The sequence below is a fragment of the Sus scrofa genome, chromosome 6, assembly GCF_000003025.6.
Source record: "Sus scrofa isolate TJ Tabasco breed Duroc chromosome 6, Sscrofa11.1, whole genome shotgun sequence".
Taxonomy (NCBI): domain Eukaryota; kingdom Metazoa; phylum Chordata; class Mammalia; order Artiodactyla; family Suidae; genus Sus; species Sus scrofa.
In genome coordinates, this window is record NC_010448.4 from 37,796,235 (window position 1) to 37,820,829 (window position 24,595).

At 37.7% G+C, this 24,595-nt stretch overlaps 1 protein-coding gene across 2 annotated transcripts in view; it reads left to right on the top strand.

Moving 5' to 3' along the window:
• LOC100626752 (UPF0547 protein C16orf87 homolog) overlaps nt 1-21,673 on the top strand; it is a 33,409-nt gene extending 11,736 nt beyond the window's left edge. Inside the window, exons 3-4 of one of the 2 annotated variants that reach the window (XM_003355829.4) lie at nt 13,490-13,672; nt 19,953-21,673. In XM_003355829.4, coding sequence (XP_003355877.4) covers nt 13,490-13,672; nt 19,953-20,071 — 302 coding nt within the window. In that variant the 3' untranslated portion in view covers nt 20,072-21,673. The remainder of the gene's footprint in view (nt 1-13,489; nt 13,673-19,952) is intronic. The other variant, XM_021094241.1, reaches the window with a different exon arrangement.

The following is a 24,595-nucleotide window of genomic DNA, read 5'->3' on the forward strand; positions in this document are numbered from 1 at the left end:
TTTAGGGCTGAATAATATTCCACGTTATGTTTATCTATTCATCCATTGATGGACATTTAGGTTGTTGCCATACCTTGGCTATTGTGAATAATACTGTAGTCAACATGGGGATGCATCTATCTTTCAAGTTAGTGTTTTTCATTTTCTTTGGATAAATATCCAGAAGTGGAGTTGCTGGATCATATCGTAGTTCTATTTTTCATTTGTTTTTAAGATCCCCACAAAATGATTTTTACATGTGGTATTAATCACTAAATGCCTAAATGGATAGGTAACTAGTTAACAAAGAGGAATCAAGGAAGACTTTATTTGCATAAACATTGAAAACAAAAGAGAGAAATATCTTTAAAACTCAAATAGCATTTAGGAGTTCCCGTCGTGGCTCAGCTGAAACGAATCTGACCAGGAACCGTGAGGTTGCGAGTTTGATCCCTGGCCTTGCTCAGTAAGTTAAGGATCTGGCGTTGCTGTGAGCTGTGGTGTAGGCCAGCAGCTACAGCTCTGATTTGACCCCTAGCCTGGGAACCTCCATATGCCACGGGTGTGGCCCTAAAAAGCAAAATAAACAAATTAAAGAAAACCTACATTAAAAAAAAAAACCTCAAATAGCATTTATCTTAAAAGTAAAATCAGGAGTTCCTGTTGTGCTACAGTAGAACCGAATATGACTAGTATCCATGAGGATGCAGGTTCGATCCCTGGCCTTACTTAGTGGGTTAAGGATCCGACGTTGTCATGAGCTGTGGTGTAGATTGCAGATTCGGCTTAGATCTCATGTTTCTGTGCCTTTGGTGTAGGCTGGCAGCCATAGCTCTGATTCAACCCCTAGTCCAGAAGCTTCCATAAGCCTCGGGTGTGGCCCTAAAAAGCAGAAAAAAAAAAAAAAAAAGCTATAAAAGATAATTTTAAATTTCAGTGGGTTGAAATCTCTTATTTATTATAATTTTGTGACATGCAGGGAGAAAATAATCTCTTACGCTATTTTTTTTATCCTGGTTTGAACTGTTCAACTTATATTTTTCAAATATAGTGATCATCTTTATATCTTCATAACATGTGTGGAAATATGGAAGTAGGACATTAGACCAGCATATGAAACTTTGTCTAGCTGAAAATATAGATGAAAATTCAGAATCAATTATAGAAATTAAGATATTTTTACAAGTTTAAACTTAATTTTGACGAGGAAAAGATGAGTGTTACAAATTAATACTCAGTGTTTTTGTATGAGTACATAGAACCTCAAGGCAACAAATTATTGTTATTAATATTATTATTTTGCTTTGTAGGGCTACACCTGCAACGTATGGAAGTTCCCAGGCTAGGGGTCTAATCAGAGCTCTTGCTGCCAGCCTACGCCACAGCCACAGCAACACCAGATCTGGGCCACGTCTGCCACCTACACCACAGCTCATGGCAATGCCAGATCCTTAACACACTGAAGGAAGCCAGGGATCGAACCTGCAACCTCATGGTTCCCAGTCAGATTCGTTTCTGCTGTACTACAACGGAAACGCTAATAAACTATTCTTTGATACCTTTCCAAATGAGTTAGGAATGTATTGTTTTATCCTTTTTTGAAGAGGGCAACATTAAATGGAGGTAAATTTTAAAAAATTGACTGTCTTGTTCAGTAGGATTTCATTTCTTTTTTTTTTCTTTTTTCTTTTGGCCATACCCATGGCTTATGGATGTTCCCTGGGCAAGGGAGTTGGATTGGAGCTGCAGCTGTGGGTTGGATCCTTAACCCACTGTGGTTGGGCCAGGGATCAGACCCATGGCTTAGCAGATACAGCACCAGGTTCTTAACCCGCTGTGCCACAGCAGAACTCCCAGGTTTCATTTCTAAATTGAATAGGTAACAGAGTTTAAAAGTAGCCATCAGATTAAGCTTTACTTAGTCTGTTAATTTGAGGAGATTTCTTTTCTTTCTTTTTATTTGCCAAGCCTACAGGGCGTGTGAAAATTCCTGAGCCACAGATGGATCCTGCAGTACAACCTGAGCTACTGCAGTGACAACGCCTGAGCTTTAACCCATTGTGCCACAAGGGAAATTTCCTTAAAAAAGAAATTAAAGGAAATATTGCATTTCCTAAAATTGAAAGTATCTGTACTGTGGACTAAACCTACTAAACTCTAGTAGTAATCTATTCAAATATTTGATCAGTCCGTAACTGCTGTGGTGGTTGTCTATTCAGATATTTGGTTAGTCACCAAATACTGACAAAAGCAGTTTTTGGTGAGAACAAACTCAGTTCACTCCAATCTTTTTGTTTGTTTGTTTTTTGCTTTTTAGGGCCGCACCTGTGGTATATGGAAGTTTCCAAGCTTAGGGGTCTAATCAGAGGTGCAGCTGCCAGCCTGCGCCACAGCTCATGGCAACATCGGATCATTAACCCATTGAGCAAGGCCAGGGATCGAACCTACATCCTCATGGATACTAGTTGGGTTCGTTACTGCTGAGCCACAATGGGAACTCTCTCACATCTCTCTTTTTTTTTTTTTTTTTGCTATTTCTTGGGCCGCTCCCGTGGCATATGGAGGTTCCCAGGCTAGGGGTTGAATCGGAGCTGCAGCCACCGGCCCATGCCAGAGCCACAGCAGCGTTGGATCCGAGCCGCGTCTGCAACAACCTACACCACAGCTCACGGCAACGCCGGATCGTTAACCCACTGAGCAAGGGCAGGGACCAAACCCACAACCTCATGGTTCCTAGTTGGATTCGTTAACCACTGCGCCACGACGGGAACTCCACTCTCTCACATCTTTAAATTTGGTTTTCTAGGTGAGTGTTCTGGGTGGTTTAATTACATCACGAGTGCTATTTTGCATTTAATAACCATGGATATACCTTTTTCCTTTAAAATTTTTAAATTATGAAAACTGTAAAGAAAAAGTTAACTAAAAATCTAAATGAGATACTAGTTTATAAAAGACTTCCTCTAAAGATAAGAAAAAGATTTAAAATAGTAGGAAATTGGGGAGTTCCCATAATGGTTCAGTGGTAGCACACCTGACTAGTATCCATGAGGACTCAGGTTCAATCCTTGGCAGCTGTGGGTTAAAGGATCTAGCACTGTGGTGGAGGTCGCAGACTTAGTTGGGATCTGGCATCGCTATGGCTGTAGGCCAGTGGCTACAGCTCTAGTTGGATCCCTGGCCTGGGAATTTCCATATGTGGAGGGTGTGGCCCTAAAAAGACAAAAAAAAAGTAGGAAATTGGACTGGCTTATTAGTATTTAATTATGTATTTCTCAGTGGTTTAAGCTTAAACTTAGTCAAATAATAACAACCTCTCCATTTTTTAGTGGGGGAAGGAAAAAAGGGATAAGAATATTAAACCTAGATTAATTTTCAAATTACATTTGAGAGCCTGATAAATAAGCAAAATCTAGGAGTTCTCTGGTGACTGAGTGGGTTAAGGATCTGATGTTGCCACTGCTATGTTGCAAGTTTGATCCCTGGTCAGGAAACATCTGTATACTGCAGGTTTGGCCAAAAAAAAAAAAAAAGCAAAGTCTATTTGTCATTGTACGTTTGTCCAAACCCAAAGAATATAGGACACCAAGAGTAAACCCCAATGTAGACTATGGACTTTGAGTGATAACACTTTGGTTGTGTTAGTGCAGTTCATCAGCTGTAACAAATGTGCAAATGTATCTGTAAATGACATACTTGCTTTTGGAGTTGAGGAAAAAAAATAGAAAAGGATTATTGCCAATGCGTTTTAGAAACCCAGAGTGACTGAACAACAGTTCAGTAGTAAATGATCCTCAATTCTGAACTACTTCATAGTGAAGGTTTGCTTTTGTTACTTTAGAGAACACTGTTTCTTACATGCTAATCACTTAAAATTGCTGTATATTCATATGTGGAACGTAGTTTTTTGGGGTTTTTTTTGTCTTTTTTTTGTCTTTTCTAGGGCTGAACCTGCACCATATGGAAGTTCACAGGCTAGGGTCTAATTGGAGCTGTAGCTGCTAGCCTGCTCCAGAGCCACATCAATGCCAGATCCGAGCTGTGTCTTTGACCTACACCACAGCTCATGGCAATGCCAGATCCTTAACCTGCTGAGTAAGGCCAGGGATCAAACCCACAACCTCATGGTTCCTAATCGGATTCGTTAACCACTGAGCCATGACGGGACTCCCAGGAAGGTAGTTTTTATTTTGCCTTTTTTTTGGGGCCACACTTGTGGCATATGAAAGTTCCCAGGCTGGGGGTCAAATTGGAGCTACAGCTGCTGGCCTGTGCCCAAGCCATAGCAACGCCAGATCCAAGCTATGTGTCTGTGACCTACACCACAACTTGGCAGCAATTCCAGATCCTTAACCCACTGAGTGGGGCCAGGGATTGAATCCTCATTTTCAAGGATACCAGTTGGGCTTGTTTCTGATGAGCCACAACAGGAGGTCCTATTTTGCCTTTTTTTTTTTTTTTTTTTTTTTGGCCGCCTTGCAGCATATGGAGTTCCAGGCCAGGGATCAGATCAGAGCCATAGTTATGACCTAAGCTGCTGCAGCTGGATCCTTAACTCACTTTGCTGGGCTGGGGATCGAACCTCGTCCCAGCACTCCAAAAATGCTGTCAATCCTGTTGCACCACAGAAGGAACTCCCCTATTTTGCTTTTTGGTGAAAAAATGCATACCTTCATCTCTGTGCTTGTATTTTTAGGTTCTTAATCATATACTTTACATAAATGGTATCTATATTCATCTGTAAGACATTTTGCATAGAATCCTCTGATTTCTTCTAATCAAGACTGCCTGATTTTAGGTCTGCTGCACAGCTGTCATACTAAAATTTCTTTCCATTGTACTACAGGGATAATCTCACTTTTTCTTATATACCTTTTTTTTTAAAAATCCATATGTTTTTATTTCTGGAACTAATTTTCAAAAAATTGTTTCAGACCTGGAAAAAATTTTCATAAAAGACACATGGTGGTACATTTCCTATCTATCATTGTGGAGAGTGTCTTTACTTTGCACTCCCCGTCTCTTTCCTGATACTCAGTGCTTTCTATCTGAAGACTCAAGTCTTCAGTTTAGCACAGTTTTTACCTATTTCTTTTTCCCATATGCTCTCTTCTTTTCCTTCTGGTATCCTTACTGGATGATATATTGGAATCACTATCCACAGAAAACCTGACCAACAGTGGATTGGACAGATAGTTTTCTTTTCCTGTTTTTTGGGGGCCACTTCCATGGCATGCAGAGGTTCCCAGGCCAGGGATTGAACCAGTGCCACAGCAGTGACCCAAGCCACAGCAGTGACAACACCAGATCCTTAACCCACTGAGCCACCAGGGAACTCCTACTTTTCCTATTTAATAAAGAAAGATGAAGTGGGCACTGTAGTTGAACCTCTGCATCCATGGGTTTCCACATCTGTAGGTTCCAGCAACAGTGGGTTGAAAATATTTAGGAAAAAAAAAATTCCAGAAAGTTCTGTAAAGCAAAACTTGCACTTGCTGTGCACCAGTAACTGTTTACATAGCATTTACATTGTATTAAGTATTATATCTAGAAATGGCTTAAACTACTCAGGTGGATGTGTGTAGGTTTTGTGCAAATAGTATACCATTTTATGTAAGGGACTTGAACATCTGCAGAATTTGGGAGATCCTAGAACCACTGTGGGAGTCCTAGAACCACTTCCCCATGGATATCAAGGGACTACTGTACAGGACTATTGGTTTAGTGATATCATCAAGGACTTAGGGTCTTCTGTTTCTTGAGAATGTGTGGCTTTCATCCTCACTGTTACAGGATAATCTTTGTACATCAAGGCATCCTGTAAGCATTCCAAATAGGAAGAAGAGGGATGGGCAGAGGGACAAAGTGGTATGCCAGTCATGCTTACCTCCTTAAAAGGAAACTTTCTGGGATTTCCTTGGTGGTTTAGAGGGTTAAGGCTCCAGCATTGCCACTGCTGTGGCTTGGGTCACTGCTGTGGCGTGGGTTTGATCCCTGGCCTGAAAACTTCTGTTTGTTGTGGGTGTGGCAAAGAAAAAAAGAGAAAAGAAACTTACTGGAAACCTTATCCAGTTCCATTTACATGTCATTGGCCAGAACTAAATTTCATTTCGACTTCACCTGCAGGAGAATGTGTATATTTTAGTTGGGCACATTGCCCTCTTGACCTTAACAGGATTCTATTCTTTTTTTTGTTTGTTTTTTTTTTTTTTTTTTTTTTTTTGGTCTTTTTGCCTTTTTCTAGGAACTGCTCCTGAGGCATATGGAGGTTCCCAGGCTAGGGGTCTAATAGGATCTGTAGCTACACCACAGCCCACGGCAACGCCAGATCCTCAACCCACTGAGCAAGGCTAGGGATCAAACCTGCAACCCCATGGTTCCTAGTTGGATTCATTAACCACTGAGTCACAACGGGAACTCCAGCAGTTTTCTGTTCTTAAGGAAGAGCTGGAAAATGAACATTAGGTAGGTAATTAGCAATTATGTCATAGATGAGCATTAGATTTCTTGGGTCTTTCCTTTATTTCTGTTCTCTTATTATCATATTCTTTTCTTTGTTCCAGAAAATTTAAATGTTTTCTTTTTCTAGATCTATAATCCTGTCTTCAGCCATTTCCATTACTTAATTTGTCTTTTGAACTTTATTTTGCACAGTTCATTTTGTTTTCTAATTTCTTTTTCATGGATCCTTTTTTTGTTGTTCATCTTGTTAAAAATTTTTCTTTTTAGGGCCACACATGTGTCATATGGCAGTTCCTAGGCTAGGAGTCGAATCAGAGCTGCAGCTGAGGCCTATGCTGCAACTTGCAGCTTGAGGCAGTGCCACACCCTTAACTCACTGAGCAGGGCTAGGAATCAAACCCATATCCTCACAGAGACAGTGTCCTTAAGTCGCTGAGCCACAACAGGAGAACTCCTTTGTCATGTCTTTTATTGTGGTAAAATACACGTAACATAAAATTTCGTATTTTAATCATTTTAAATTGTACAGTTTAGTGGCATTAAGTACATTCACACTGCATGCTTAATCATCACTGTCCATTTCCAGAACTCTTTTAATCTTCCCAAACTGAAATCCCATACACATTAAACAATTAACTCCCCATTCTCCCATCTTCTGTCCCCATTCCACCCCAGACCACCACTATTCTTTCAGTGCTTGTGAATGTGACTACTGTAGTTACGTCCTATAAGTGGAATCATACAGTATTTGTCTATTTGTGTATGGTTTCACTTAGCATGATGTCTTCAGAGTTCATCCATTTTCTAACATGTTAGAATTTCCTTCCTGAATAATACTCCATTGTGTGTATATACCCCATTTTGTTTATTCATACATTGATGGACACTTGAGTTGCTTCCACCTTTTAGCTATTGTGAAAAATGCTGCTTGTGAACATGTGTGTACAAATGCCCATTCATTTCCCTATTTTTATTCCTTTTGGGTATATGCCCAGAAGAGGAAATGCTGAATTATATAGTAATGCAGTTTAATTTTTTGAGGACTTGCCATTATTGTTTGTACCATTTTTCATTACCACCAGCAATGCACAAAGGTTCTGATTTCTCCACATCCTCACCAACACTTGTTATTTTATGTGAATTTCATAATAGCCATCCTAATGGGTATGAAGTGATATTGTGATATTAATTTGCATTTCCCTAATGATTAGTGATGTTGAACATCTTTTTATGTGTTTAGTGACCATTTGTCTCTCTTTGGAGAAAGTCTTCAGATTCTTTGTCCATTTTTGAATTTTTTTTGTTCTTGAACTGTAGAATTTCTTTTTATTCTGGATGTAATCCCTTATCTGATATATTTTTGCAAATATTTTCTTCCATTTCATGAGTTGCCTTTCTAGTTCTTTGACAAAACAGAAGTTTTTAATTTTGGTTAAGTCCAAAATGTCTTTTTTTTCTTTTGTTCCCTATACTTTCAGTGTCACATTCAAGAAATCATTGCAAATCCTCTGTCATAAAGGATTTGTTTTTTTCCTAAGTGTTTCATGGTTATATTTGGTTTGCTGCTTGGATCTTCAGTCCATTTTGAGTTAATTTTTGTCTATGGTAAAAGATAAGGGTTCATTTTTGACTGGATATCCAGTTTCCCCCAGATCACTTTTTTTTCTTTTGTCTTTTTAGGGCCGCACACAGCATATGGAGGTTCCCAGGCTAGGGGTCGAATCAGAGCTGTAGCTGCCTGCCTGCTCCACAGCCATAACAAAGCTGGGTCCGAGCCACTGGCTTACACCACAGCTCACAGCAACACTGGATCCTTAACCCACTGATCGAGGCCAGGGTTCAAACCTGTATCCTCGTGGATACTAGTCAGATTCATTTCCACTGAGCCACAAGAACTCCCAAAATCACTTCTTAAAAGTTCTGTTTTCTCAGGAGTTTCCATGAAACTGTTGCTGTGGCTTGGATCCCGAGATGCTGTGGTGTAGGCCTGCAGCTGTAACTCTGATTCAACCCCCAGTCTGGGAACCTCCATATGCTGTAGGTGCGGCCCTAAAAAGCAAAAAAAAAAGTTTTCTCAGCTGCAGCTGTGGCTCAGATCCGATCCCTGGCCAAGGGGCTCCATATGCCTTGGGGTGGCCAAAAAGAACAAAACAGTTTATATATATATATATATATATATTTTTTTTTTTTTTTCCTCTTCTTCCTTGAATCATCATGGCTACTATTCCTGAAAATCATTAGACTATATATTCAGGGATTTAGTTCTGGGCTGTTTTATTCTGTTGGTCTTTATGTCTCTGGTAAGGCACTACCATACTTTTTTGAATACTATAGTTTTGTTACACAAAGTTTTGAAATCAGGAAGTGTGATTCTTTGTTCTTTTCCAAGATTATATTGGCTATTTGAGGTCCCTTGAGATTCCATATGAATTTTAGGATGGACTTTTCTATTTCTGTAAAATGAATCATTTTTTTTCTTTTTAAAAAATTTTATGGCTGCACCCATGGCATATGAAAGTTCCTTGGCCAGGGATTGAATCTGAGCCACAGCTGTGACCTACACCTCAGCTGTGGCAACTCCCAGATCCTTTAACCTACTATGCCAGGCCAGGGATTGAACCCACACCTCCACAGCTACCTGAGTCACTGCAGTTGGATTCTTAACCCACTGTGCCCAGGCGGGAACTCTAAAAATCTTAATGATAGAAATGTTTTAAAAAATTTTTGTTTCTTGAACTAACTTTGTTCTTCAAGTTTTAATCTTGTTACTTCTCTCTCACACTTTTATTTTCTTCAAATAGCTGGTAATCTTTAATTGCCTATTGATATTTATAAATGAATTTCTTGATTTAACAGTGTAGATAACTTATACTGAATATCTTACACTGTTTTGAAGATCTATTTTGACAACAGATCTCTTTAGCGTGTAATTGGAAGAAACTTATTGGCAGGCTTTTAGATGTAAATTAGGTGAGTTAGGGGATGCTGTTGACATCCGTGATTGCCAGAATAAGGAAAACTTTATTCTGGAGCAGAATGTAAAATCCTTTATAGTATTTCATTTTTATGAGGAGCTGCCTTGTTTGCTTCTTCTTCCTGTGTTGTGGAGGTTCAGAGTCCCCTTGAACATTGCTTGATTCCGGAGAGCTTTACTCCTTTATGTCAGTTGCTTTGTATATGCAGGCCCAAATGTTTTGCAGTATTTCTGTAGTTACTTAGATGATCACCATGTGGCCTGCACCCCCCCCCCCCCGCCTTATTTTACTTTTTGTTCTGTCCTGGGAATATCTTTGTGAAGGACAGCTATCCCTTCTGTAGGATCCATCTCTTATTCTTATTTTGGATTTTAATTTTTTTCTGTTCTGGTTACTGTATCAGAATCTGTCAGCTTGCCAATTGCTGAGATTCTATAATTTCTGATCACTAATAGCACCCTTTTCTTGTTTCCAACACTGCAGATTTATTTTCCTTTTTCCCTTTACCTTTCTCCTGTGTTTATTCTCATTTCACTGGGATTTTAGAGAAAATGGTGAAATAAATGCATGTGCTCAGTCTGATTTTATTTATTCAACACTACTTAGTATGTGTAGGTAATGTTCTGACTTCTGTGAATGAGACAGAGAGAAGTGTCCCAACTTTTACAGAGCTTATATTTTTATGGGGGAGACATATTGACCATATGAGCAAATAAATAGCAGACTACAGTAGAAGTAGTAGTAGATTATGGAAAGTAAGTTGGCCTGGGAGACTCAGAGGGGGTGACCTATAAATTGACATCTGAAGGAAATGAAGCCTGTCTCATGAAGGGCCTTGGGAAGAGACCTCTAGGCAGAAGGATTAGAAAATGCAGAGACTTGGAGTTCCTCTTGTGGTGCAGTGAAAACAAATCCGACTAGGAACCATGAGGTTGTGGGTTTGATCCTTGGCCTCACTCAGTGGGTTAAGGATCTGGTGTTGGAGTGGTGTAGGTCACAGACGCGGCTTGATCTTGTGTTGCTGTGGCTGTGGTGTAGGCTGACAGCAAGAGCTCTGATTTGACCCCTTCCCTGGGAACCTCCATATGCCTTGGGGTGCGGACCTAAAAAGACAAAAGACAGAAAAAAAAAAAAGAGAAAAAGAAAAAAATGCAGAGACTTAAGGGGGAGGAAGGAACTTGCTTTATCAAAAGGAAAGTGTGTCTGGAGATTAGTGAACAAAGTGGCTAATGGTATGAGATGAAATGGGTGAGAGGGGAATGTCAGATCTTACAGGAACTTGTAGTCTTTGTTCAGGAAATTGGACTTTAAGTAAAGTGAAAAGCTAATGAAAGCTTTTAGAAAGGGAGCTATTCAGTCTGATTTTTTCTTTTTTTATAAAAAGATAATTTTGGCAGCTATGTAGTGATTGTATTTGGTTTGGATGTTGACCATGGAAATGTGAGAAGTGAAGTTGTGGCTATATTTTGCAAGGAGTACCTATGGACTTTTGTGATGATAAAAGAAACAAGCTGAGTCACAAATTACAAGTTACTTGGCTTTCACCACTGGCTTGTGCTCCTTACCAGTATACTGAAAGTTGGAGGAGGGAAGATCAAGAGTTTTTTTTGTTTTTTTTGTTTTTTTTACATTTGAAATGCTTGTGAGTCATCAAACTTTGGGGAGAAGTTAGAGCTTGAAAGTATAAATTTTAGAACCATTATAACAATAATGTTTAATGTTTTGGGTCCATGGATTATCCAGGAAGAGGGCTGAGGACAGTCCTCGAATGTTACTATTAGAGATGAAAAAGAATCTGGAGAAGGAGGAGAAGACAGTGGAGGAGATAAAGAGGAATGGCTGATGAGAAGGGAAACCTGGAGAAACTGAAAATCGAGTAAAAAAATTTTTTTTTCAAGGAAAAAAGTAGTTCTCTTTGTTGAATTTTTGAGAGTTGGTATTAAAATGATTAAAGAGAAATGTCTGTTGGATTTGCTAACAGGCTCTTGTCCTTCTTGATCAGTTTCACTGGGTTGGTAACTGGAATGAATTGATGAGTGAATGGGAAACTGAAGGCAGAAAGTATAGACACTTCTTTAGGCAGAAAGTATAGACACTTCTTTTTTGAGAAGTTTGACTCCGAAGAAGTTTGCAGAGATGAGTGGGTAGCTTGAAGAACAAACCTAAATTCAGTGTTAAACTGTAAAAGGCATACTATAAAAAGCTTTACCTATTACTATTTCTTGAAACTTTTTTTAGAAGTTCTGAGCATATCCTGCCCCATCCAAACCCACATCTATTTCTCTTGTACATTATTTTTAAGCAAATCTCATATTTCAGTTACAAATATTTCATTATACAGTTCTAAAAGACCTTTAAAGGCATAACCACAATAAAAAATTAAGAATAATTCCTTATTATCTAATATCCCAACTGGTGTTGAAATTTTCAGGTTTCTCATAAGTGGTTCACACACTGCATATGGGTGATAATTTTTTTGCTCTCTGTTATTTTCTCTTTTATTCCTTGCAAATTATATGTTAAACTGCATCACCTGTCCGTTTGAATTTACTGTTTTTGTCTCCATCGTGTATGTTAACACATTCCTTGAATGATTTCTGTTTTCCTTATAAATTGTAATTGGGATCCAAGGGCCTGAGGAGTTTTTTTTTTCTTCCTGGGAAGACTACTTAGTAGGTAGATATTCTATCAGGAGGCACAACATAGTCTACTTATCTGTTTTTGTGATGTTAGCCATCATTGTGTTTAGCATTCAGGTCATTCAGATCATTTCAAGTTGAAAAGACTTTGAACTTTGGTGATACTTTGATTTTATCATTCCTTCTTCATTTTTTAGTTACAGTGATTCTAAAATGAGAAATTGTTCTTCATCTGCCACTTAATTATCCAGTGAGTGGTACAGTTTGAATAGAAAGGGCAGGATAAATGCTTTATTCTTTCCCTGTAATTCTTTTTTAGATGTTTCAATGTATCATAGTTATTATTGATGCTCAAATAGTCTTATAATGGTCAGCGGGAGCTTCTTCAAGCTAGCCCTTGGGTCCTTAGCAAGATGCCGGTTGTCTTGGATGACTTGCTTACAATCCGGAATAATTAAATGTTCTTGTGTCATCTAATATATGTCTAATCTGAGACCTGGAATTAACTAATTCTCCAAGGATATGGTATTTGGAAATAACTTATTTGTCTTTACTGAAATTAAAAAAATTTTTATAGTACTCCATTAAGCATACTTAATTTATACAGCCTTTTAAATTGTTTCCTTTGGTTCTTGGGATATGAATTTTCTTAATTGTTTTGCCCCTTACCACCATGATTTTAAGCATTTGGGGAATTCTTTTTCTTGCTTTTGAGTTCAGGTATGTATTAAAGCAATTTAAACAAATATGTTGTCTGACTTTATCCAGACTTTTGATCTGTTTGGAGTAAGAGGGGTGGCTTCTTGCATTAATTAAATCAACATATTGAGTAAAGTTCTCCTATTGCTATTCTCTTTGGGATAAAAATGCTCTTAGAATGTCAGAAATGACCTCATCTGTGACTCAGTAAAAACTACTTACTTCCCTAGTGTTTTATGTTTTCCCTAGATACTTTGTTTGCTTTTTATTGGTAATCTTAATATATTATGGCTAAGGTCAGTTTTGCTTCTGTGTATTTGATATAGTTCAGTCTTTAATTTGGGTAGGGAGAAAAAAGAATGGAAAATTTTTTTTTTCCTTTTGTAATACTTTACAATTTTTGGCTTGAGATCAGAGAGAAGGAAGAAGGCAGAAAGGTCACTGTGGAATTGTATGAACTTGTAGGGGTTGAAATTAAAGGTACCAAATAAAGAAACTTGTCTTCTGTTACAATATTCTTCCTACTTCATGTGTTAATGTCGATCTGAATTCTGTTGAATTTCTTTTTTTCCTACAAGAGTGTGAGGAACATAGATATTATGGTTGTAGTTTTATAAATTATGCCAGGCAGCAAACTCTAGTGCTATTTAGAAAGAAAAAGAACAAAGCAATGAAAACATGGGCAAACAGTTCTTGCTAAGCCCTAAAATATATCACTTTTATTCATCCATACAGAAAACAAGCATGAGGCCAAGAGGAGGCGAACAGAGAGAGTTAGGCGAGAGAAGATAAATTCTACAGTAAATAAGGATTTAGAAAACAGAAAGAGGTCTCGAAGTAACAGCCATTCAGATCATATCAGACGAGGAAGAGGAAGACCTAAAAGTGCATCTGCCAAAAAACATGAGGAAGAAAGAGGTATGAGTAAATCCAAGTAGTTTTTTTTTTTTTTAAGTATTAAAATTTTCTAAGATCTTAATTAGATAGTAGTGAAGAGAGTATTTGGTAGGCATTGAACTCAGGGACTTAAAATCCCAACTCATATTTCAGTTTGAGAAGCATTTCCTCCAAGGTAGATATTTGATTTTTAAAATCACATAAATTTAATATTTATTGAAAAACTGAAGGCTTAAATTAGGTAAAATTCACCTTGCTGTAAATTGATGATCATAAAGTTCAGAGATAATAATTTGTGTTTCTCCTGGTAAGGCCTGTTTTAAAATAGGTATATATATATATTTTTTTCTCGATTTATACTTTTGGTGGCAGGGGTGAACCTTCAGCATATGGAAGTTCCAAGCTAGGGGTCAAATTGGAGCTCCAGGTGGCAGCCACAACCACAGCTACAGCAACATGGGATCTGAGCCGTGTCTGACCTACACCACAGCTCATGGCACTGCCAGAGCCTTGACCTGGGGCCAGGGATCCAACTAACTTGCATCCTCATAGATACTAGTGGAGCTCGTTTTTGCTGAGCCACAACGGGAACTCCTGATTTATACATTTTTTAAAAAAACCCTTTATCATGGAAAATTTAAGAGATGACACCAAAGTAAAAAGAATAGTCCATAATGAACCCCCATATACCCATGAATATCTTTTTAAAAGTGAAACTTTGAAGCCAGTAATTAATGAAAAAAAGAGATAGTTGCTTTTTATAATTCTTTAAAAACCTCTATCAAGGAAATCAATCATATTTCAATTAAAAATAAATAACAGTGTAGTTAGACACTACAGAAACCTTTGTTAAAATAATTTCATCCTCAGAGTTCCCTTTGTGTTGCAGTGGAAACGAATCCGACTAGGGACCATGAGGTTGTGGGTTCAATCCCTTGCTTTGGCATTGCCGTAAGCTGTGGTGTGGGTTTCAGACATGGCTCAGATCTGGCGTTGCTATAGTTCTGGCGAAGACTGGCAGCTGTAGCTCCAATTAGACCCCTAGCCTGGGAACGTCCATGTGCCTCGGGTGCGGCCCTACAAAAGTAAAAATAAAGAAAAAAAAGAAAGAGTTGATGCAGGAGAATCACCTTGATCTAATCCTTAAAAATAATAATAATAATTTCATCCTCAGTGAAATGCATTTATAATTTCTCGTGTTATTTGTGAGTTATACCTTGCTTTTCAGGTCTGGCCTTAGGTGTTCAAGTATTCAAGCATGAATGTATTTTAGACCTTGAATATTATTTTTTTACCTGTTCACTATTTCTCCCTGCTTTGTGTGCTTAAAATTAACTGCTGTTAGGGAAAATAACTTCACTGGTATAGCTTTTAGCAAAGTTAAAAATTCCTTAATTTGTATGACTAAAGGATTAAGGTTTATAATGTATTTGACTATTTCTTTGAAGACTGTGCTTTGATACTCCCTGAGTCGATTTTACTGCTTTTTCCTCTTTCCTTCTATTATGCTGATATTCTGGAGAGTTTGAGTTATTTTCTCAAAAAATGTGCTTCTTTAACAATACGATGACCAGAAAATGTATACTAAAGACTGTTTCAGAAGGAAAACTAGGTAAAGAAAAGTTATCAAAGATAAGACAGGGAAATACTGCTTGTCCCAGAAAACAGAACATTCTTTTCAGTTGAAGTAAAGGGAATATAACTCAAAGAATGGAAAAGGAATGCTTCTGGTGGTGGATGAGAGGAAATGAGAAAACAGATAATGTGACAGTTTTTTATTTGGGGAAATGAAGTCTCTGTATATGTAGGTTTGAATCTTTTATGCAATATTAACTTGGCAAAGAAGAATTAGTTTAGCTATAAATTTAAGTATTTTTAGTTTATTATAGAAAAGTTTTTAAGAAGGCTATTTCTAGAGTATGTTTTTAATACAAACAAGAAAGTGCTCAAAGCAGTTTTTGTATAATAAACTAGAATCTTTTAATGTAGGCCAGGGATGGGAGCAGTCAGCAAACTTTTTATGTAAAGAACCAATTATAAATTATATTTTAGGCTTTGTGGGCCATACAGTCTATCACAGCTACTCTGCTCTGTCATTGTGCCTGGAAAGCAGCCATAAAGAATATGTAAATGGCTGGGCATGGCTGTGTTGTAGTAAGACTTTATAAAAACAAATGGCAGGCCAGATTTTGCCCCTGGGCTGTATTTTACCCAGCTTTAGGGCGGACCATGTTTTCTAAATATAATGCTGGTAGGAAATAGAAACTTTTGAAATGTCTATATATTTTATTTTATTTATTTATTTTGTCGTTTTAGGGCCGCACTAGCGGTATATGGAAGTTCCCAGGCCTGCACCACAGCCACAGGAACGCTGGATCTGAGCCGTGTCTGCTACCTACACTATAGCTCATGGCAGCACCGGATCCATAACCCTCTGATCGAAGCCAGGGATTGAACCTGTGTCCTCATGGATACTGGTTGGGTTCATTACTGCTGAGTCACAATGGCAACTCTGAAATGTCTATATATTTATTTATTTATTTATTTATATTTTTGTTTCTTTTTAGCTAAAGAAGTTTTGGGTTTTTATTTATTTTTTTATTTTTATTTACTCAGTGAATTTATTACATTTATAATTGTACAATGATCATCACAATCCAATTTTATACAATTTCCATCCCACAACCCCAGCGCATACTCCCACTCCCATACTGCCTCTTTTGGAGACCATAAGTTTTTCAGTCAGTGAGTCACTATGTGTTCCGCAAAGTTCATTCTGTTCTTTTTTCAGATTCTACATGTCAGTGAGAGCATTTGATGTTGATGTCTCATTGTATGGCTGAGACATATTTTAGAACAGACTTCTTTGATATTCTTCTTAGTGTTAAGTAGCTACTTGAATTCAGTATGTATTGATTCCCTGCTCATATGGCACATGAAGAATTTGAAGCAAGCTTTACCTTTATTTTAATAAGGAAAAACCTGGCAATGTGTCTAAAAGCACATTTTTAAGTGACTATTTTTTTTTATATTTTGAGAAAGATGGGAAGAAGAGCAATCAGAAAAGGAAATCTTTTAGGTATCTAGGTAACAACATTATCATAAAAGTGAACCATTAAACTTAACATTTTTTGGTTAGTTTAAGTTTTCATATGTAGGAGGTATGATTATTCTGAATATTAGTAATGTAGGAATGAACTAGCTCTGTGCCCTCCCATAATCCTAGTAAAATGACAGGAAAGGGGTCTTTTTTTTTTTTTTTTTTAATCTTTTTACGGCCTCACCCAAATACAGCATATGAAAGTTCCCAGGCTAGGGGTCAAATCGGAGCTACAGCTGCCAGCCTACACCACAGCCATAGCAATGCAGGATCCAAGCTGCATCTGCGACCTACATCACAGCTCACTGCAATGCCAGATTCTTAACCCACTGAGCAAGGCCAGGGATCAAACCCGTATCCTCATGGATACTATTTGGGTTTGTTATCACTGAACCACAATGGGAACTTCTGGAAAGGGATTTTTTTTTATTTTTAAATTTTTTTATTATTTATTTATTTATTTTTTGCCTTTTCTTGGGCTGCTCCCGTGGTATATGGAGGTTCCTAGGCTACGGGTTGAATCGGAGCTATAGCCGCCAGTCTACGCCAGAGCCACAGCAACGCGGGATCCGAGCCACATCTGCAACCTACACCACAGCTCACAGCAATGCCAGATCCTTAACCCACTGAGCGAGGCCAGGGATCAAACCAGCAACCTCATGGTTCCTAGTCGGATTCGTTAACCACTGAGCCACGATGGGAACTCCGAAAGGGATTTTTTTTTTAAAGTGCCAAGTCACACAGGTGTGAGAAGCAGCAAAATTCTGGAAAGTGATAACTTCTTTAGCAGACCCAAGAAACCTAAATTGTAATGTCCTTTGAGAAAACCTAAAAAAGAAACTGATTTTTGTTACACAACTGCCTTAAGGTCAGGGATTTATGTATCAGTTATGTCTGAAAGGGTAGAGGTGAAGTTGAGGCTGAAAACAAGATTATTTGAAAGTGTTTTTAATAGCCGCCGGCCTACGCCAGAGCCATAGAAATGCGGGATCCGAGCCTCGTCTGCAACCTACACCACAGCTCAGGGCAATGCTGGATCCTTAACCCACTGAGCAAGGCCAGGGATCGAACCCGCAACCTCATGGTTCCTAGTCGGATTTGTTAACTGCTGCGCCACAGCGGGAACTCCCCAAAATCTCTTTTTTTCTTTTGTGTTTTTTTTTCTTTTAGGGCTGCACCCATGGCATATGGAAGTTCCCAGGCTAGGGGTTAAATTGGAGCTATAGCTGCCAGCTTACGCCACAACCACAGCAATATAAGATCCAAGCTATGTCTGTGGATGGACAGCTCATGGCAGGGACAGATCTCTGACCCACTGAGCGAGGCCAAGGATCGAACCTGCATCCTCATGGATTCTAGTCAGGTTCGTTTCCACTGCGCCACAATGGGAACTCCCTCTTCGAGTCTTTACTCAGTCATACTGTGAAGTAGTGTGAAGAAAGACTAAAGACACTTTCTGATATTCAGGGTCTCAAAAATTTGCTTCCTGCACTCCCTTTCTCAGGAAGCTACTGCAAGTATTATATGCCATCAAAGTGAAGAAATAAACCAAGAAAGTATCCTGGACCTAGGACACAGGGTCCAATTTGAGAGAGATGAGAATCTCCAACATGATGTTGAAGAGAGATCTCAAGATGATAATTGTGCAGTAGGCCTAGAGAGCAACCATTTCAGATTGGAGCAGAAGGCTTTCCTCAAGAATTTCTTTAAGAAGATAAAATTTATGTGTGTAAACATTCCGAAAGATTTATCCAACTATGAGAGAGTTTGGATTCAATTAGTAATGAAATTAAGCAAATGAAAAAAAATCTCTTCAGAAAAAAACAACGTACAGGAAAAATGAATAATGTAAACACAGTGTTGATCTCATTAGAATTGGGATTAAAAAATCAGAATTGGGGTAATATAAAACCTATATTGGAAAGATGGAATAAAAAGAGTTGGTGGGGGCAAGAGACAGAAAAGGAAATCCTGTTTTTTCATGGTGGAAAATCAGTTAATAATGCCTAAAACTAAAAATCCATGATGGTGCATTAGAGAAATAAGTCACTTAGGTAGAAACCAAAAGGAACACCTGAAAAAGTAGTAGCATTTGGAGAGTGGAAAATGTGCATTAGAGCAAGAGGACTTGTGGTTTTTTGTAACAACTTTTGTAAAAAGAGTTAGACTCTATCATGTTTAACTTTTTTTTTTTTTTCTGGTCTTTTTAAGGCCAACCTTAGGCATATGGAAGTTCCCAGGCTAGGGGTGGAGTTGGAGCTGGAGCTGCACCTGCAGGCCTCTGTCAGAGCCACAGCAACACAGGCCTGAGCCAAGGACCTGCACCACAGCTCACGGCAACGGCGGATCCTTTACCCACTGAGCACTGAGCGCGGCCAAGGATGGAACCTACACCCTCATGGATATTAGTTGGGTTTGTTACCAGTGAGCCATGATGGGAAATCCTCATGTTTAACTTTGAGTAAAAAGTCAAAACAAAACAAAAACAGATAAAAATAGAATCAATAGTAGAGCCTGAAAAGATAATTTGTGAGAATATACAAAGATTTTAATTATGATTTTAACTGGCTTATGAGATACTAGGTGATTTTCCTTTTTTCTTTGTTTTTCAAAATTTCTACCTCGAACTTCTCTTACATTTGTAATCAGGAGGGGAAAAGTAGAAATAAATATTGGTTATTCTTATTTTCTGTATAGCAGGGTGAAGAACTTAATTGATTTGTAAATATATTCACCATTGATATTCATCTTTAGGGTGAGGAAATCATTTTGACTGAGACAGTGAGTTTCTGCTGGTGAGATTCTTAAGAAGTGATGTAGATATTAGACTTTGTGTATAGAAGTATATATAGTCTCCATTTAGTCTTAGAATTTAGTTCATGGCATTTCAGTAACTCCTTTGTGTAATTTAAAAATTTCTGTTCATGGAGTTCTCTTGTGGTGCAGTGGGGTTAAGGATCCAGCAGTGTTAGTGCAGCAGCCCAGGGCACTCCTGTGGTATGGGTTTGATCCCTTCCCCTCAAATATTCACAGTGGCCAAAAAAAAAAAATTCAGTTCAGTAGCATGACACTTTATAACATTTAGCATACATTGTAGTACATATTAGTATTGTCATTTAAAGAAATACTTGAAAACTTTAAAAATATTTTTACTGCATCTACTGCCTTTATATTAAAAGCTTTCCCTTTTTCTTTTAACAGAGAAACAGGAAAAGGAAATTGACATCTATGCTAACCTCTCTGATGAAAAGGCTTTCGTGTTTTCAGTCGCCTTGGCAGAAATAAATAGAAAAATTATTAATCAAAGACTTATTCTCTGATATTTGTCACAAGGTGTGTGTTGAAACTTTCTTCAGGATTACATCAGCAAATTCTCAAACAGTAATGGACTCTCAGGAGCATTCTGACTGCATCAATAAGGGCCATTGATTGTTTCTTTCCTTATCGTAGCCTGTGCCACACTTTTTTGAGCAAAGCTGTAGGCTTGGACTGTTCTGGGACTTCCTTGTTTACCAAGGAGTATTGTCAGTGTTTTGTGTTTGGGATGTTGTGCATTTACCACCCCACGCCCCAAAAAAGTGCTGGATAAAGGATAAAGGGGTGGGGTTGGGAGTGGAAGTATGAAAACTAGAGAAATAAAGTGATAGTTCGCAGGTTTGCCACCAGAGATGCAATATTTTAAATACTTTGAGAAAGAGTGATTTTTAAATATATATATTTCAGGTTTTCAGCACTAACTGATTGCATATTTACAGTTCATTTAATAAATTGGCAATTGATATTTTATTGAATGAGGAATTAGGAATGTAAACTGTAAATTTTGTCTTAAATTGATTTTTTTCTTGGTCTTTATTTTTATGACTTAAGGTATGAGTTATTTTTTAGAAACTTTCTAGATAGTTTGGAAGTTTGGGTGCTATATGAAGAAAAACATTTAAGGATATATCATCCTTCAGATGTAAACACCTTGTTTTCTTGAATGTAATTTATTTATTGGTTAAAAACTTTTTTGCTCTCAAGATGGTGCCTGTTAACCTTAACATAAAATATATTTATTACATACAAAATATTTCTTAGATAGCCACTTTTAAGCAGTAATGTTCTTTCTGAATGGATGTTCATTTATACGTCTTGAAAATTATTTAAATTGTTACTTAACCTCACTCTGGAGGAAAAAAAAATAAACCTTAATATTGAAACTAATAGATTCAGTAGTGTGGCATAAGCTTTTTGTTCTACTGAAATTTGTGAAATATATTTTAAATTATTAATTTTCTAGTGTTAATTTGTTTTATACTAAATGCCTTTTCATTTTTGCATGTCAATTTAATGCTTACCATATCCAAGTTTGATAAGGACTTTTATTATTTTGAGTCAACAGTGGCATTTGTGCCCCTGCTCTGTGCCTCCCTCCCACCTCACCCCAATCTGTTGGAAGTTCTAAAGCCTTATTAGTGAAGGTAGGCATCAGTTAGACTTAGCCCTTTCTTAAGAAAGTTTTCCTTTCAATTTCAACAACTTCATTATCAGCTTCAGTCTGCTTCTCTTGCATAACCTCTCCCAGAAGACATTTACATTTTTTCTACTTTATTTAAATGGTAGCCAGCAGAGGGAGCTTAAGAGGTACTCCATCTAGGTAGGATGTAGGGTTTTCCTAAAAATTCCCTTTTCCCTCAATCATACTTACCTCCAGGTACTACTAAAATTACCTTGTATGTATTTTAAAGCCCTAGTAATAAAAGTTTATTCCCAGGAATGTCAATGTGATCATATCTATGAAATATAAGAAAACTTTTCATTTTGAGGGAAAAGTATTACCTAAAAATGCTCATGAGCTTACACAGGCATACCTGGAGATATTGTGGGTTCAGATCTAGATCCCTGCAATAAGGCAAGTGTCAAAATAAAGCAAGTCACAAGAATTTTTTGGTTTCCCAGTGTATATAAATGTTATGTTTATATTATAATTTATTAAATGGATAATAGCATTATGTCTAAAAAATGTACATACCTTAATTTAAAAATGCTTAATTGCTAAAAAGTGCTAACCATTATCTGAGCCTTCAGCAAGTCATAATCTTTGCTGGTGAAGGGTCTTACCTTAATGTTGATGGATGCTGACTGAGCAGGGTGGTGGTTGCTGAATTTGGGTTGACTGTGGCAATTTTTTTTTTTTTTTCTTTCGTCTGTGTCTGTGACATATGGAAGTTCCTGGGCCAGAGATCAGACCTGTGCTGTAGCAATGAACCAAGCCGCTGCAGTGACAATACTGGATCTCCAGCCTGTTATGCCAACTCTGACTGGCAAATTCTTAAGATAAAACAACAATGAAGTCTTGATGCTTCCTTTCATGAGTGATTTCTCAGCGTGCAATGCTATTTGATACCATTTACTCAGAACTTCTTTGAATGGAGTTTTGTTTTTTTTTTTTTTTGTCCTTTTGAGGCTGCACCTGCAGCATACGGAGGTTCCCAAGCTAAGGGTCTAATTGGAGCTGTAGCCACCAGCCTATGCCACAGAAATGCCAGATCCAAGCCGCGTCTGCGACCTATGCTACAGCTCATGGCAACGATGGATCCTTAACCCACTGAGAGAGGCCAGGGATCAAACCTGCAACCTCATGGTTCCTAGTCAGATTTGTTAACCACTGAGCCACTACAGGAACTCCTTGAATGGTGTTCTTGTTGTGGCGCAGCGGAACCATGAGATCACTAATTGCAGATCACCATAACAAATATAATAAGTACAAGATACTGTGAGAATTACCAAAATGACACAGAGGTACAAAGTGAGCAAATGCTGTAATAAAAATGGCACTGATAGGCGTTCCTGTTCATGGCTCAGTGGTTAACAAAACTGACTAGCATCCATAAGGACGAAGGTTCAGTCCCTGGCCTCGCTCAGTGGGTTAAGGATCTGGTGTTGCTGTAAACTGTGGTGTAGGTCGCAGACGTGGCTTGGGTCCCCATTTGCTTTGGCTGTGGCTCAGATTCGACCCCTAGCGTGGGAACCTCCATATGTCGTGGGTGTGGCCCTAAATAGGCAAAAGACCAAAAAAAAAAAGCACTGATACCCTTGCTTGATGTAGGATTGGTTGTTATGGCATGACATCTGTGTTTTCTTCCTGAAAGTACTATTAGAAGTCTTTTTTTGAAAAAAAAAAAAAAAAAAAAAGAAGAAGAAACTGCACTGAATCTACAAACCAAATAGGAGGAGAATCAGCACTTTTTCTGATAGTGACCCTTCCAAAGTGAATACAATGAATGTTTCTGTTTACTTATCTTTCAGTAAAGCTTACAACTTTCTCCATAGGGAAAAAAAAAAGAAGAAGTCTTTTTTCTGAGATAAGAATTCCACTGGAAAAATACTTGACTTTCTAAACTCTGGTTTTGATTTTCCAATTCTGACTGTAGAAATGTCTTAGCAATGTATTTAATTTTTACTTTCCTCTCAACCTGCATGTTTGTCCTTTAGATTGGGAGAAATTAAGTTCTTTACATACTTCATACAAAAGTATTAATCAGATTTGATTCTATATGTGAAAATATGCTTAAGAATACTCACTCACACTGCCAAATTTAATGTATTCTTCCCTAAAAATTATGTCTATCATTCTTTGAAATACTTTTAAAATTATTTCCATATTACCTTTTGGTTTTAGTGTGATGCCTTACTTCCTTGAAATTTTACTAGCATTTTCTATCTTTTTAGCATTTTAAAATACATTTTTTTAATAATGAATCTCATTTCAATTTAAAAAATTTTGTGTGTAGCTGGTGGCTTTGTTTTTCTTTTACTAATATGCCTTGTTTTCATCTTTGGATATATATATCTATAGTATATTTTGTATATATGCATGTACATGTTTATATATTTTACTTTTTAAAGTTATTCTTTTGTGCTATTCAAACCACTTACTTTAGCTAATTAGCAGTATTTATTGCTCCAAGATTACAATTATAATAATGACTATCCTAACATTCAAAGCAAACTCTCTGAATGAAAAGTATGAGGCACATAATAGAAGCTCTGGACTGAACTGAAATAATTCTTTTTACCATGGTAAAATATTTTCCTTTTGTATTTTTTTTTTTTTTTTCTTTTTTGGCTGCCCCAGGGCATATGGAGTTTCCAGGCCAGGGATCAGATCCAAGCCACAGTTGCAACCTAAGCAGCGGCTGCGGCAATGCTTGGCCCTTAACCCACTGTGCTGGGCCAGGGACTGAACCTGTGTGCTCCCAAGACACTATTATGGTTCCTGTTGCACAGCAGCGGGAACTCCTTTTTGTGCTATTAAGGAATCTATTTTATCCTCATTGTTGAGGGGTCCTCCCCTGCCACTCTATAATATTTTATTAGTTTACAATCTGTGCCCTTTATTTCTTTTCCTTGCCTTATTGCATGTGCAAGGACTTAGTACCATGTTGAAGAAGAATGCTGAAGAAGATGCTTGCCTTGATTCCAATCTGCCCGTGGGGTGGCAGTGGGGGCAGGGCGGGGGGGTGGGGGATATTCAGTCTTATACCATTAAGTATGATGTTAACTGTTGGTTTTTGTTGTAGAATACTCTTTATCAAATTAAGTAAATTCTCATCTATTGCTGTTTGCTGAGAGTTTTTAATGAACAGAATGAATTTTGTTGAACTCATCTGAATTTTGTCAGATGAGTTTTCCACATAAATTGATATTTTTTCCCCTTTAGACTGTTAATATGGTGGATCACATTGATTGATCTTTTGATTGTTGAGCCCTGCATTTCTGACATAAGCCTTACTTGGTTATGTTTTTTTATTATTTTTATGTATTGATGGGTTTCACTTGCTGATATTTTCTTGAGGATTTTT